The sequence below is a fragment of the Lissotriton helveticus genome, chromosome 9, assembly GCF_964261635.1.
Source record: "Lissotriton helveticus chromosome 9, aLisHel1.1, whole genome shotgun sequence".
Classification (NCBI taxonomy): domain Eukaryota; kingdom Metazoa; phylum Chordata; class Amphibia; order Caudata; family Salamandridae; genus Lissotriton; species Lissotriton helveticus.
This window is the reverse complement of record NC_136070.1, coordinates 182,223,383-182,238,400: the sequence shown is the minus strand read 5'-3', so window position 1 is coordinate 182,238,400 and position 15,018 is coordinate 182,223,383. Positions and strand designations below refer to the sequence as shown.

The 15,018-nt window shown below is 46.1% G+C and overlaps 1 protein-coding gene across 1 annotated transcript in view; it reads left to right on the top strand.

The window, feature by feature from the left end:
* Positions 1-15,018, top strand: part of MAP4K5 (mitogen-activated protein kinase kinase kinase kinase 5) — a 686,515-nt gene that overhangs the window by 346,458 nt on the left and 325,039 nt on the right. Inside the window, exon 16 of the mRNA XM_078659722.1 lies at positions 10,189-10,233. Coding sequence (XP_078515848.1) covers positions 10,189-10,233 — 45 coding nt within the window. The remainder of the gene's footprint in view (positions 1-10,188; positions 10,234-15,018) is intronic.

Here is a 15,018-nt window from a genome sequence, read left to right as displayed (position 1 = left end):
AGTTAACTATAAATGATTAAGGGGGCCGTGGAGAGGGAACTGAGCGGCTCCTCTCCAGATGCGCCGGCGCCACTGGCTTGAAACATACATTAAGTGAAGTGGAAACAACAGCCTGTACAGGATGTGCAGATCTCCCAGCATTCTGACAGAGGGGGCATGCAGAGTGAGTACACAGCAGCATCCGATGGATGCAGTGAGCAGTCCCCAACATCACCACTTTATTTTCATAGTGAAGAACACCCCGCTTGTGTACACCTGACAGGAAAAGGTACAGAGTCGGTTAAGGGCAGTGCCTTGCGAGTGGTGTGTGCGCCCGAAATTATGAAAGTGCAAAAATGCTACCTGCTTCCCATGCATTCACCAGCAACCCCAGGCGGAGGTTCTGTGCGCAGCGGCTGCCATTTTTTAATGAAATAACAAGCATTTGAAATGCAGTAGGTCTCGAGACGCATTTGCTATAGTTTGAGCTATTGGCATTGGTAATGATTGCTTTTTATTTACGTGTCGGTTTTGAAAACAAATAAATAAAAGGCATTGTCATTACAATGCCAATAGCTTAAACTCTGGCAAATGTGAGACCTATTGCATTGCAAATACTTGTTGTTCGTGCAGAAGGTCGCTGTGATGATTCTGGGACTGTGGATTTCTCATCCAATCATAGCTCTATTGGCTGCTGGGGATAGCATCAATGCTACTCCTAGTGTGGGGGGGGGGGGGGGAGTTCTCTTTCTCATGTCTAGAATACATCAGCATTGCTCCTGGAGCCTGTCTTTTCTGTCCAGACTGTGTCTATCTGATGCTAAGCTGTTTAAGGTTGTAGTTTTTAATCTCGCTGCCACTTGGGCTGTCTTGTCGTTCTTGTGCATGGTCCTCACGTTCCATGTCCCGATAATTTTGGTCGAAAGCGGGTGGATCTGCTTTGTGGCTCTAAGGGATCTATGGCTTTCACCACAAGGCCTCGTGGTTCTCTTTGAAGGAGATTCCTCTCTCCCCAAGGCTGTGATGTCTTTTGGTTGCTGTTTCTGTAGCTAGGGGTTTTGACATGGTGGGGTAGTTAGCCCCACACATAATCCTCCTCCTTTTGCAGTCTGGTTTGGGACTTGCCATTGCAGGATTCGGTCTATGTGGTACTCTTTTAATTTATTTAGGTGACTTAGTGACATGTCCCAAAGGACACTCACAGCACGTTTATTAAACTTATGCTTAGGGCAGAAGTTCACATTTTGCGATTCATGCTTGGAGGCTGACTTGAGATATATTTTCATCTCTAAATAAGAGATGCTTCTAGCTGAAGCTTATGCGTGCCAATCACCACTCAGGCGACAAGATAGGTTATTTTTAATAGGGGGTCAAATGTCCCCTTCATTGCTATTGGTGGCCTAGATGCCATTATCTCTGTATTAAAGATTATCACAAAATCTATGGTTTCCTGCAATTTCTATTACTGCAGATGTATAGGTTCTTCTATAGAGGACATGTATGCATGCTCTTCCAGGGCTGAAACGGCATGAGCGCTATTTAGACAAAATGTGCCAATTCAAAGCATTTTTAGGCCTGATATACAGAATATTTTGCCCTTCTGCATGGAATACCTTCTTGCGTCAGTGTCCAGAGGAACATGGAAGCCTCAAGACTGGCTTGTGGTGCTGTTTCATTTTTCCCTTTAGTTTTCTTGCTTGTGGCCTCGGAGTAAGCTGTGAGGAGCGGTGGCGGAGCGGCAGATCGGTCAGAGCACTGCCACATTCTGCAGATAGCAGTCTGCTGTGCCCGCCTCTCCCCCGTGGTGTCGGCCTATGCAAGGGGGCTTACACGGGAGCAGAGCCGAGCTGCGGAGCTTAGGAGTCTCAGAGCTCCGGAGTCCCGGAGGATAGTTCCCTCGTAGTGGAGCGGTCGTGCAGGCGTTGAGCGAGCAGCGGCTCCTTCTGCATCTTGGAGACCCTCACCTGACACCGGGGGTCGCGGAGAGCACGACAGATCAGTCAGAGCCGGTGCCAGAGCTCCTACAGTAAGCGCACCCGCCATTAGACGGCCGCAGGGAGTGCGTGCCCTTGGCAGATCGCAAAGGCTGCACGATTAGATCGGGTACAGCCTGCAATTCTGCCTCGCGTGCCCCACTTGCCCTTCCCTCGTCATCTGCTCGTCATCTGCTTGCCATCGGTTTGCTACCTGTTTTCCTTCTGCCCGCCACCTGCTTCCTGCACACTTGGTTCACCTGCTCCTCCTATCATTTCTGCTATCATTGCCAGCTGCTCCTCACTTCTCTTCGCTTCCAGCCACTGCCATCTCCCCAGCTATCGCCTTAGTTATCATCACAGCCGCTACCATTGTCGCTAACAGGGCGGCCAAGGAGCCCGAGGCTGCCCGATGCTCCCTCCAGCCACCACCAGCCATTTAGCAGCCACTTCAGGCCACCGCAACTGCAGCCAGTGTAGCCAACACAGCCACTGCTTTACCTGTAATTAAGGAAGGAAATCAACCAATTGTTTGCGCCCTGCGCGGCATCGTTGAGCCACGATCCCCTGGGTGAGCTTTCCGGGTGTTTAGAACATTCTAAGTAGCCCAAGCCGCTCAGTCAGTGGGGGTGTATGAGGGACCACCCCTTACCCCATACCCCCTACATCTCCCAGCGATGAGATCTGGGAAAACCAGGAAAGCCCCGTACAATCCTTCAAAAAAAGGCATCAAGAAGAGGGTTTCTGACAATGCAGTAGCGGACCAATCGCCACCTGAAAACCTGGCAAAATCATCGAACCCACAGATACAATCGGGTATTGCCTCGGATACAGCACCAAGTTTCAACCCTATCAGTCTTCATCTCAAGTTCAGCCTCCCCTCGTCCATCAAATAACAAGCGAGCTGGTGGAGTCGGTGTGCTCAAGGACAATCAAAACTGCAAAGATACGCAGTCGAGACCTTCAGCCATCGCAGTTTCTTCATCGAAAAAAATTTCTTTGAGGGACTATTTCAGAAGTTCTGTATCCTCTTTGAAGTCAAGATCAAGCTCACTTGATATACCTCGGACTCCCGCTTCAACTGCCTCATCCTCAGCCCTAGCCCAGCACCAAAAACTGGTCCAGCCCATGATCCATGTGTATGCCGGCGAGAAAGGCCTCAGTTCATTGTTCCCAGGCCTTCCAACAAGTGCCGATTCCCAAATAAAAGAAGCTTCAGAGGCTCCTTCATCACCTCGGGTTCATGCCCAGGCTCTCACCCAGTCCTCCTGTGACTCACAAGTCAACAACTTTCACGTATTGACTTCTGTTTCACCTCCACCTTTCACTGGATGCCAGTTGACCTCGCCAGATCATCACTCTGTTTGGATTCCTAGCTAGTTTTCTCCCTTAGCAAACAAGTCCCAAGCCGTCAAGGCCCATTCAATAGCAACTACTAAAGTTCTCACCCCACAAGTTGCAACCCAGGCAAACGAACATCTAAGCAACCCCACAACGTCATCTCCAACCCTTTCATAACCAACTGCCAACAGTTGTCAACAAAAGATCAATACAGGCTGGCGCCACAACACCATGCCCCATACCCACCTTGACTTATCCATTTTTTACCAAAGAATCCAACAGATCGACCGTCAGCCCTCCATCTCCAGACCTAAACGAGCTCTGGTCACAACTCCTCCAAACCCTTCATTCTACAGTGTCAGCATTGAACTACCACTCAGACAAAATGGATCAACAGGTGGATCTATTAAAAACTCTTGCTGTGTACACCGTTAGAATTGATAAATAAATGGAGGTGCTCAATTCACTGATAATAAAAGCTCAATCTCAAGTGCAACTAGTTCAATCAGTATATTGCTACACTCCCATCATTGACTCTTTATCCTCATTGCCCCACTTTCTGTCATCAGTCCTAACAGAAATTCAGAGGTTTCCAGAGTCCAGGCTTCCCGACTCCACGCCACTGGCTCCTCCACAGGGCAAACATCCGGAACCAGAGCACACGTCCGATAAATTATCACCCATTTCTTTACCATCAATCAAAGCAACCGCAGTCTCTAATGCATCCACCGACACAATTACCAAATCACCCCAGCAATCTGCCTATCGACTGTCAAAACAGGGGATAAAAAAAGACTTCGGAAATCCCGCAATAGGCTCACAGAAGAGCCCAAAAAACCAATTTGCAACTTTTTTACAAACAATAAACCAGCGACAGCACAGGCTTCAAGCACAGTGCCCACGTCCTCACCAGCCAGTTGCAAGCAGCCCAATCCCCAATGTCCCAAAAAGGACCCTTAAAAGTAAAACGTTCAACAAAAACGGAGTCACCACAAGCTTCAAGGCATTCCCCACGTCTAATATCTCAGGATAAAATTGGAGACACTGGAAACAGGCAATTACAAACCAATGAAGAACCAATAATTGTCAACAGGTCAGCCACAACCACGCCCCCGCAAAAGCGTCCACCAACTACTGAACCCTCTTCCCCACCTCAACTGATGATTAACAGTCCAGGCTTACATCGCGCAGCTAACCCCATCAAAGAGCTGGACCATCCTTTTTCGGCAACTCCATCCAGCAAACTTCCTTTGGCGTGTATGCGCAAAACAGTTTTTACCTCAACCAACCAAGTCAGTGAGCAAGCCTCCCCTTGTATAGTATATCAATTTCTCAACGAACATCAGAAGTTAAGCTTAAGCCAACTAAGTCCTTACCCGCTGAAATCCACAACCCAGCCACAGACACCAATGAGACCAAATTACTGTTAACACCAGAGTATGTCTCTCAAGGCCCGCACGACATGTTAAATTGCGGGAACATAATCCGGCTTTTCAAATCGTACCTGGACCTGTGTAAGCTGGAATCAAAAGACCTACTCGCCATCAAATTTAAACCCAGTATCGGCCCCCAAACGGGAGAATCGACTCTAATTACACTAGCATCTAAAGCCACAAGGGAACTGGTTCAATCTAAAGCTGACCAATTCAAAAACTGGGGAATAATCTTAGCAATGCCCTGAGTTCCCCGATACCCTTCAATACTTGTACCTAGCCAGGTCCCAGCTTCAAGTATAAGCCACACCCCCCTTTTCATTCCGAAGTCAGCCAGAAGCCGCTCTCCAGTCAGCAATGACGAGTGCAGTGAAGTACAGCAAACCACCAGAAGTGCAGACTGGTCATGGCTGCCAGCAGCCCTATCCCAAAGTTGGACCAACTGAAATAACTTGGAACACAATCTAATAATCTGTTCCTGGAATATCAATGGTCTTTTGTCGAAACTGCAATCCCCAGACACACTTGGATTAAAAAAAAAAGACATTATTCTTCTCCAGGAAACCTGGCTATCAACCAGCAATCCAATTGAAGGGTACCTGGAATTCACATCGCCCGCCACATTACAGAGCCAGTTCGGCCGACTGTGCGGTGGGCTGTCTATCTACGCGGCTACTAGACTGTCAGCACCTATCAAACAGCTAAAATTTTAAGTTGACTGGGTCGCTGGCATTGTGTTCGAACATTTCACATCGGAGAGCAAGCTACTACTGCTAAATGTTTACATTTCTCCATGCACCAGTGAGAAAAATCCAAACTGGACTGCCTGACCGAAATATTATGTAACATTTTAAGAATATATGGCAGAAAATCATGTTTAATCTCTGGAGATTTTAATACCAAACTTTTTCACAACCAGTTTGAGGACATACGGATTTCCAGCGGTCCCCTCACATCTCGCCACACAAACATTACCATCAGAACTCAGACCGTCTAAATTGGGCGAATATGCAGTCCTCCAGTTCAGCAGAATAGGTTATATAGTAATAAACGGTCGCTCAACCACAGATACACCGCCTCCCCCCCCCCCCGCAGCCTGTGCAAGAACTAACAGCCGAACCCATTCATTTTTGGACTTTACATTAGGAGACCGTGAAATGCTCACCCTAATCGAGTGCCATTTCATTGTAGCACAGAGGGAAAGTGACCATCGACCCCAAATAATATTATCTCTCAACATGCCTCATCATCAGGCACTCGCTCACACAATATCAGGCAGTCATTCGGAGAACCTAAGGCGAATGAAATGGAAATTCCAGCCCTGTCCCTGCTGTCACGGTGAAATGCGATGCCTTTCTATGTTTACAATGCGAAAAAGATGCGCCTATCATCGATGGCTGGAAAGCGCTTGTGAACAGTTTATTAAACGAATTTCCATCCACAACTTTGCATTTCACCTACAACAAAAATGTTAAATTCTCAAAGAAACGCAGCTCTACGCCCGGCCACCAAAAGCCCAGCAAACGCAATTTTATTTTACCTCTACCAGCAAGCTCAAAAAGCAATAGGTCTAACACAAAGTTATTCTGGTCCGTTGTGAACAGAGGCCCATTATGAGGCAGGGGACACAGCAGCGCAAACATAAGTGCTGACGACTGGACCGAGTTTCTATTTAACCACTTCAGTGAACATTTAAGCAGGACAGAGCACCCCAGCCCCCATTCGACATCCAAATCGTGGCCACCACTCACTGAAGGCCGCTGCACAGGAAACACTGGGTCCACTACCAAAGTTGAAGGCGCCCCGGATGCAACAATAATTGAGAGAAAGGAGCCACCAAACGCTTCAACTCCAGAGATGCTGACGACACCAGAAGTTTTAAGAAACACCATCACCCGGATGATTAGGAAAGGCAGGTCAGACAGACCCCCTGGCCACAATGGACTACCTCAGGGCGTGTTCAAGTCAGAGGAAACGTTGTGGTCATGTCTCCTTGCACCCCTCTTTTTACATTGCAGGCTCAATAACCACATCCCGGATTCTTAGAAAGGTGCTATCATTCATCCCATCTACAAGAGTGGTAAAAAATTACAGAATGATAGCCCTTCTTGATATTGAATCCAAATACTATGCCAGCATTTTACCAGAAGAACTGTCAACCTGGGCTGAATCAACACAGCGCCTCCCCTTTAATCAGACCGGCTTCGTTGCTAATTCAGGCACAACCAGCAACCTACTGACATTAACTGTTTTGATGGAGAAGGCAGACGTTAGTCGTATCCAACTATACTGCTGCTTCATCGACTTCAAGGTGACTTTTGCTCGGGTGCCACGTGGCGTTTACGGCAAAAATGAGAGCGCTGGGGCATATCCCCGCCCTCTTACAAGCCATAATCCAATTCCACACACGATCCTGGATAAGAATAAAGCTGGGCGACGGGTCCCATGTATAAAAAAAAATATCCAAACAGGAAGCACTATTAAACAAGGCTGCATGTTGGCGCCCCTTCTTTTTAACCTGTTCTTCTCAGACCTATCCCCCATACTTGATAAGGTTAACTCCCATCTGCCTCAACTGGACGGAACCCGCATCAGCAACCTGTTATATGCTGATGACCTTGTGTTACTGAGCCACACAAAGGTAGGCCTACAGAGGCTACTCGATGAACTCCTTCCCTACACACTTGACAATGCTCTCGAATTGAATCTGTCAAAAACAAAAATAATTCATTTCAGCAAACAGAAGCAGTGGAAAAGTAATCAACACAAAGCATCAACACAGTGCCACACTATAAATATTTGGTAATCTTCCTTGACTCCAAAGGTTCCTTCAATAAACAAAAAGATGTCGTCAAAGCTAAAACACTGTCGCTTGAGGTTGCGCGGCAAAACTCTCAAAACATCTACTAGGGCCAAGCCTAACTACTGCTCAAGGTGATGAAGGCCAAGATCACCAATTCCTTATCATACGGACACGAGATTATGATGGGCACAACAAACATCCTATTAAATAAATCAACCACCAGAATCTTTACACGAGCATGTCACCTGCCGAGGTCTTTATCTCCATCACCACCCCTTTTTGTACCGCTTTGGCCGCCATAAGTGTGGCAGGGTATGCTCAGACGTGAGTCCCTTGCTCACTTTGCCACTGGATTCAAGCAAGCCGGGCTGAAGACGGCTGGAATGCCAGAAACCGGTCCTCGGAAGCTTGTTTCCGGTCCAGGGAAGGCATGGCTTGGCGGTTCGGGCTGGACTGTTCCCATGAGGCACAGGGTCAGACTGATTTGCATATGGCCATGTCTGAACTGGGGTGGCAGAGTGGGCTAAAGAACGGTGATGGATCAAACCCAGATCTTTTGACTGGGTGTGAGTGTTTGATTGGTTCAGATGCTCCGTCCATCACCACCCCTTTTTGTACCGCTTTGGCCGCCATAAGTGTGGCAGGGTATGCTCAGACGTGAGTCCCTTGCTCACTTTGCCACTGGATTCAAGCAAGCCGGGCTGAATACGGCTGGAATGCCAGAAACCGGTCCTTGGAAGCTTGTTTCCGGTCCAGGGAAGGCATGGCTTGGCGGTTCGGGCTGGACTGTTCCCATGAGGCACAGGGTCAGACTGATTTGCATATGGCCATGTCTGAACTGGGGTGGCAGAGTGGGCTAAAGAACGGTGATGGATCAAACCCAGATCTTTTGACTGGGTGTGAGTGTTTGATTGGTTCAGATGCTCCGTCCATCACCACCCCTTTTTGTACCGCTTTGGCCGCCATAAGTGTGGCAGGGTATGCTCAGACGTGAGTCCCTTGCTCACTTTGCCACTGGATTCAAGCAAGCCGGGCTGAAGACGGCTGGAATGCCAGAAACCGGTCCTCGGAAGCTTGTTTCCGGTCCAGGGAAGGCATGGCTTGGCGGTTCGGGCTGGACTGTTCCCATGAGGCACAGGGTCAGACTGATTTGCATATGGCCATGTCTGAACTGGGGTGGCAGAGTGGGCTAAAGAACGGTGATAGATCAAACCCAGATCTTTTGACTGGGTGTGAGTGTTTGATTGGTTCAGATGCTCCGTCCATCACCACTCCTTTTTGTACCGAGGTCTTTATCTCCGGCACAAGTCAGATTAGAACTCTGCCTGCTAGATCATAACGGCGTCGAGGATGGCGCTTTTATTAAGTTCTGCATTAGACTGCGCAACTTCCGGGATGGCAGTCTTGAGGCCTAACTGTGGAATGCAATATCGACCAGCACATCTACCCAAAAATATCGGCACCACTTGGCCCACTCCCTACAGCTACTCGGAGTTACAGAATTTTGGGGAACAAATCCTTCGCCTTTGAAGACTGTAACTAAGCGAAATGTTTGGCTCTGGTCTTTTCACTCTGACAGGGCTAAACTATCCAGAATGAAACACGCCAGGGCTGTTGTCTCTGATTATAAACTAGGGGTTGAGTCATCCTACCTATCAAGCACATAATCACTCTTTTGGAAGGTAAAGTTCATGGCCCTCAGGCTGGGCGAGTGGCCCTTTTTAAAGAATCTGCCACAATGGTGGCGCCCCAGTCTCAATATCGAATGCAGGTAATGCGGCTACCACTCCGAAAGCATGGAGCATACAGCCTGCATATGCCCAGCTCTGCCTAACGACAGAAGAACTTTATTGCGAGAGGAGTGGAACAAACTAGGTACTTGCACATGTCGTCAGGCCATAATAGCAGCTATGAACCCAGAAAATACAAAGCTGAACATTCGGTTCACCAAATTTGTCATCAGAGCTGCTAAAATGCTGGGGGAAGAGAAGGCAGCAAATCTTCCACCGGTCGGCCTTGCCACTTCTTTGTAATAAAACTTTTAGCGGCTGCTGGCCCCTTCAGCTAAGCCCACCTGGACACTGTCTGTCATATTTATTTGTCCCTTCTTTTAGACTTTCTTAAAACCATTCCATGACTGTTAAGTGATCCAATGTCCTTGAACCGTAAACACAAATGAATATTCTGACAATTTTTAATTTTAAACCATTTTTATCGAAAGATTACTGCACTGTTTTTGCACTAACCGGGTTCCTTTTCTTCTTTCTTTTAAAATTTTTGTATATGTACACATGAGTTACACGGTTTTAATATTTTGTTATGGTTTTTAGTAATCAAACAAACTTGAATTTGAGACGGCTCTAAAGTAGAATACGCCGATGTGTTGGGAGCAGTTGCTTGCAAGTTATTTTGTTGGTTACCTTCAAAGCACTTTCTCACCCCTCACGTCGTAGGAGCTGGTTTGCATCATTTGATAATATTGCAATCTTAAAAGGAGTGCAAGAACTGTTTCGTACGTAAAATTATATTAAACCATATTCTACTGGTAATTTGATAATATGTACTTGAGTCTTTAAACTCAGTTTATTGTTTATGTACATGCATTAAGTCCAAGTTAAATGTTAAGTGGTTTTTTCGGTTTCATAATCCTTTTATTTAGGCCACCGTTGACGCGATTTGCTGATAGCATTGAGGATCCTGAAGAGTAAGTGCATGTTTTATTTACATTTTAAATCTGTGATTGCCTTGGCTCGTTGTCCTTTTACTTTGATAAATGAAACTAGCCATAGAAAACATATCTGGATCATATATTGAACATTTAATTTATATTAGATGCGTTCTAAATGTGTTAATTAGTTGTTTATCATTTACGTTTCAAATTGTTTTCTTTGTTTCCTGTAGTAAGGAAGATTGTCTTCTTACCCACAGTCATTAAGCTTCATTATAGCTATTCGTTTTTTTCTGAAATACCAACATTGTTTAATTTGAAACTAACCATTATTCAAAATGCAAAAGGTGGTGGTTCAACTACTTAGGCCCCCTTTTATGAGCACACTGCAGTGGTAACCAAGCACAGGAAATTAACATTACCTTGAGATGCTATTATGTCAGGATCCATGGTTTCTGCACTACCCCCCAGGTTCAAACCTGGCTATGGTGAATAACCATGAGAAGCTTTATTTGGCAAGTGAATCCAGCATTTTTACCCTCTTTCTGGTGTCCCTCCCCATCCATATTTGTATGGATATTTTCTGGATTTTCCTTCTCAAATGTGTGCTCTGAATGGAACTTTAAAGTGCCATGTTCCCACCCTTCTCACTATACCAGTTTGACCGTCAGCACATGTTAACGGCTGAATCACAATTACTGTAATCAGTGTTTAATTTGTATAAGAATTATGTGCCGTGCCCAAAGCCTGCTCAGAAGTCTGTGACAGGCACCAGAACTGCTAATTCCAAGGCTTAGTAGTCTGAAATTCACCTTATGCCTCTTTAATCGAATACCCGACACTTCCTTCACTTTTATCACTCTTGCTGGTTCCTGATTTTCCCTCAGTAACAGTTTTACGTTTCTATTTCTTCTTATTTCCCCATTCTGCATATTTCTCTCTCAGGAAATGTCTTATTAAGAAAAATAGGTGTCAGTCCCCAAAAATTTGTGCCGGAGGCCCCTACGGCACCAATGACTCACATTAATTATGAATGATAATTCCTGTAATAGGGCCTTGATTGGTGCTACAGATACAAACACATTTCATAAGGGAATTCCACAGCCTCCATGTTGAGCATAGAATTCACTCAAGTTACTTTTATTGTATAGAACCTGCAACAAGGTTTGACCATCGTTTATCTATCTGTATTAGTAATCTTTTAAGTTGAAGTTAACAACAAAAATAATTTGGATATTCTATCAACCTGAAATGCAAAAGTTAGAGGGGCCAGCATTTTGCAACCTGACATCTGTCTGTTCTGTCCTTTGCTGTAATCATTCCTCTTGCTTCTTGCTATTTTTGCCGCAATGATTCTGCTTGCTTGGTGTGATCCTTTGGTACATTCATACTTCATGCTCGATGCTATCCTTTGCTACAATCACACTGCTTCCTTGTTGCTATCCTTTCAACAATCATACTGTTTGCTCGGTGCTAATCTTTGCTACAATCGTACTGCTTGCTCACTGCTATTCTTTGCTACAATCATACTGCTTGCTCGGTGCTATCCTTTGGGACAATCATACTGCTTGCTTGGTGCTATCCTTTGTGACAATCATACTGCTTGCTCGGTGCTAATCTTTGCTACAATCATACTGTTTGCTCGGTGCTAATCTTTGCTACAATCATACTGCTTCCTCTGCTTCTTCTGCGCTATCCTTTGCTACATTTATTGTACTTGCTCTGTGCTGTCCTTTCATACAATCATACTGCATGCGCACTGCCATCCTTTACTACAGTCACATTCCTTCCTCGGTGCTATCCTCTGCGGCAGTGATACTGCTTGCTCGGTGCTAATCTTTGCTACAATCATATTGCTTCCTCTGTGCTATCCTTTGCTACATTTATTGTACTTGCTCTGTGCTGTCCTTTGCTACAATCATACTGCTTCTGCAGTGCTATCCTTTGTTACAATCATACTGCTTCTGCAGTGCTATCCTTTGTTGCAATCGTACTGCTTCCACAGTCCTATCCTTTGTTACAATCATACTGCTTGCTTGGTGCTGACCTTTGCTGCAATCACCTTGCTTGCTCAGTGCTGTCCTTTCTACAATCATGCTGCTTGCTTGGTGCTGTCCTTTGCTAAATTTATTGTGCTTTGCTCAGTGCTGTCCTTTGCTAAAATGATTGTGCTTTGCTCAGTGCTGTCCTTTGCTACAATCACCTTGCTTGCTTGGTGCTGTCCTTTGCATACTGCTTGCTCGTTGCTGTCCTTTGCTACAGTCATACTGCTTGCTCGGTGCTGTCCTGCTCAGGGCTATCCTTTGCTACATTTATTGTGCTTTGCTCAGTGCTGTCCTTTGCTACAATCATGCTGCTTGCTTGGTGCAGTCCTTTACTACATTAATTGTGCTTGCTATATTTTCCTTCAATCACCTTTCTTGCTTGGTGATGTCCTTTGCCTCAATCATACTGCTTGCTCGGGTCTGTCCTTTGCTACAATCACGTTGCCTGCTCGTTGCTGTCCTTTGCTACAATCTCATACTGCTTGCTCGGTGCTATCCTTTGCAACAATCATTCTCCTTGCTCGGTGCTGTCCTTTGCTACAATCATACTGCTTGCTCGGTGCTGTCTTTTGCTACAATCGTACTGCTTGCTCGGTGCTGTCCTTTGCTCCAATCATATTGCTTGCTCTGTGCTGTCCTTTGCTGCAACCATTCTGCTTGCTTGGTGCTGTCCTTTGCTACAGTCTCGTACTGCTTGCTCGGTGCTGTCCCTTGCTACAATTTCATACTGCTTGCTCGGTGCTATCCTTTGCTACAATCATACTGCTTGCTCGGTGCTGTCCTTTGCTACAATCTCTCACTGTTTGCCCAGTGCTGTCCTTTGCTACAATCCTATTGCTTGCTCTGTGCTGTCCTTTGCTGCAATCATTCTGCTTGCCCGGTTCTGTCCTTTGCTACATTTATTGCGCTTGATTGGTGATCACCTGACTACATTATTTATATTCGAGCGCAGTTGAAAGTTTTATATGGCACATATGAATATGTTTGAGTTCATTAAGTAAACACAATTGTTTTAGTCGAGATGTAGACCACCATTCTATTGTTCTAGTATAAATAAATATAACAACCACTATACATTCCTGCCAATTCAGTTCAGTTCAGTTAGCTTTATTCGATTTTGTTTAAAAACCATAAAAGCGTCAACAATACATAGATAAACACCATAGGGTTACATAAAACATCATAACATTTCATTACAAAAATAGTAAAACAGAATTAAATAGGTATATCGAATCAGCTAATCAATATACATAAATATACATAAATTACATTTTCAATAATCAACTTTAGAACAAGGGCATCAAACAAGCTGCAGTGACATCCTGTCTTGTCTGTAAATTCCTCTTAGTGATGGGTTTTTTGGTATTCAATTTTTAAGACAAAAGTTGAAAACCATTAAGGACTAAGAGATTAAATGGCTATTGGTGTAACTAGATATACCGGGGGCTCGGGTAAAAATCGTGCAAATCCCAAGTTTGAATGGTGCCATGACTCTCCTTGGGGGGGCGAAATCGTAAGTAAGGGACGATATTACTGTTCTTGAATTCGACTAGCACCAGGTCCCCAGCGATGTCCTTGGGCAGCGAGCCCAACCACCCCACCCTCCTGATACCCAAAATGCCACCATCCAGCCCGGGCGGCAGAGGTCTATTTTTACGCAACCAGGCTATGGCCTTGTCTAGCAGGTCCTGCCGTGACTCGTGTGTTCCCTTGGTGATGGCAGGAACCCCAGAGAGGATAGACACGTATGGGGCGGCCTGTGGAGGCAAGTGGATACATGGCATTCTTGCCAGGGCTGGACGAACCACCATATGAGTTAGTGACGGGGGTTTTGAAGTTACTTTGTGCTCTATGGAAGTTGGTATACAGGGGGGCCGTAGTTGATGTTCGCCATTTTTACAGGTATTAAACTTGTACTTTTCAGGGACAGTGACAGTGGGAGGGTTTGTGCAAGCGGATACATCCAATTTGTTATTCGGGAGAGGATACTTTTTTATTGCTTCCTCGATGCTGTTCAGCCTATCCCCCAACTCATTTATTTTTAGGACCAAAGGTGAAATAACAGTTAACAAGAGTTGCTCAATTTGAGACAGTAAAGTCATTTGGGGAGGCAAGACAGGGTCATCTTGCTTGGCCGCGGCCATGTCCAGCGCTGGTGTTATTAAATTGGAGGGAGATAATGTTGGGCCACTGCACAGATATTGTATATTTGCATTATTCGCAGTGACAATGTCGCTGTCGTGTTTCCCTCTAATGGTGTGATCCAGGGGTGAGGCGTTTACTTGTTTCTGATCTTTTAATATAGGTGATGATGAGTCCCGTGAGAAGTCATTAGAGATAACACAATTAGGGCTCACAGTAGGGGAGGTTATAACAACATCTGGTGCGTACTTTGTGCCACACAGGGCGTTAAGCTCCTCCCAGATGGACATAGTGTCTATGTTAATGAATGAAACGCCGATATAGTCAATATAAGAATTAAAGCGTCACAATACCTCTTCTCGTGGTGGAATCAAGTGGGGTGGCCCGTCCCGTCCTCTGAGGGCCACAGAGGGCCCGCCCTTTGCCCGGGCTTAGCCCGGCGCCCCGCGGAGCGGAGCGGAGCGCTGCTTTATGGCGCCTCCTGGCGCTGTCCGGTGTCAGAAGGCAGCGCCGCCGCTGAGGCTGCCGGGAAACGTAGTCCCGGGGCGGCGGCGCTGTTAGGAACAAGAGCGTGACTCCTGGCGGTGGCGGCTGCAGTGGGGGCCTCCTCTCCTCCCCCCTCCGAGTTGGCTGA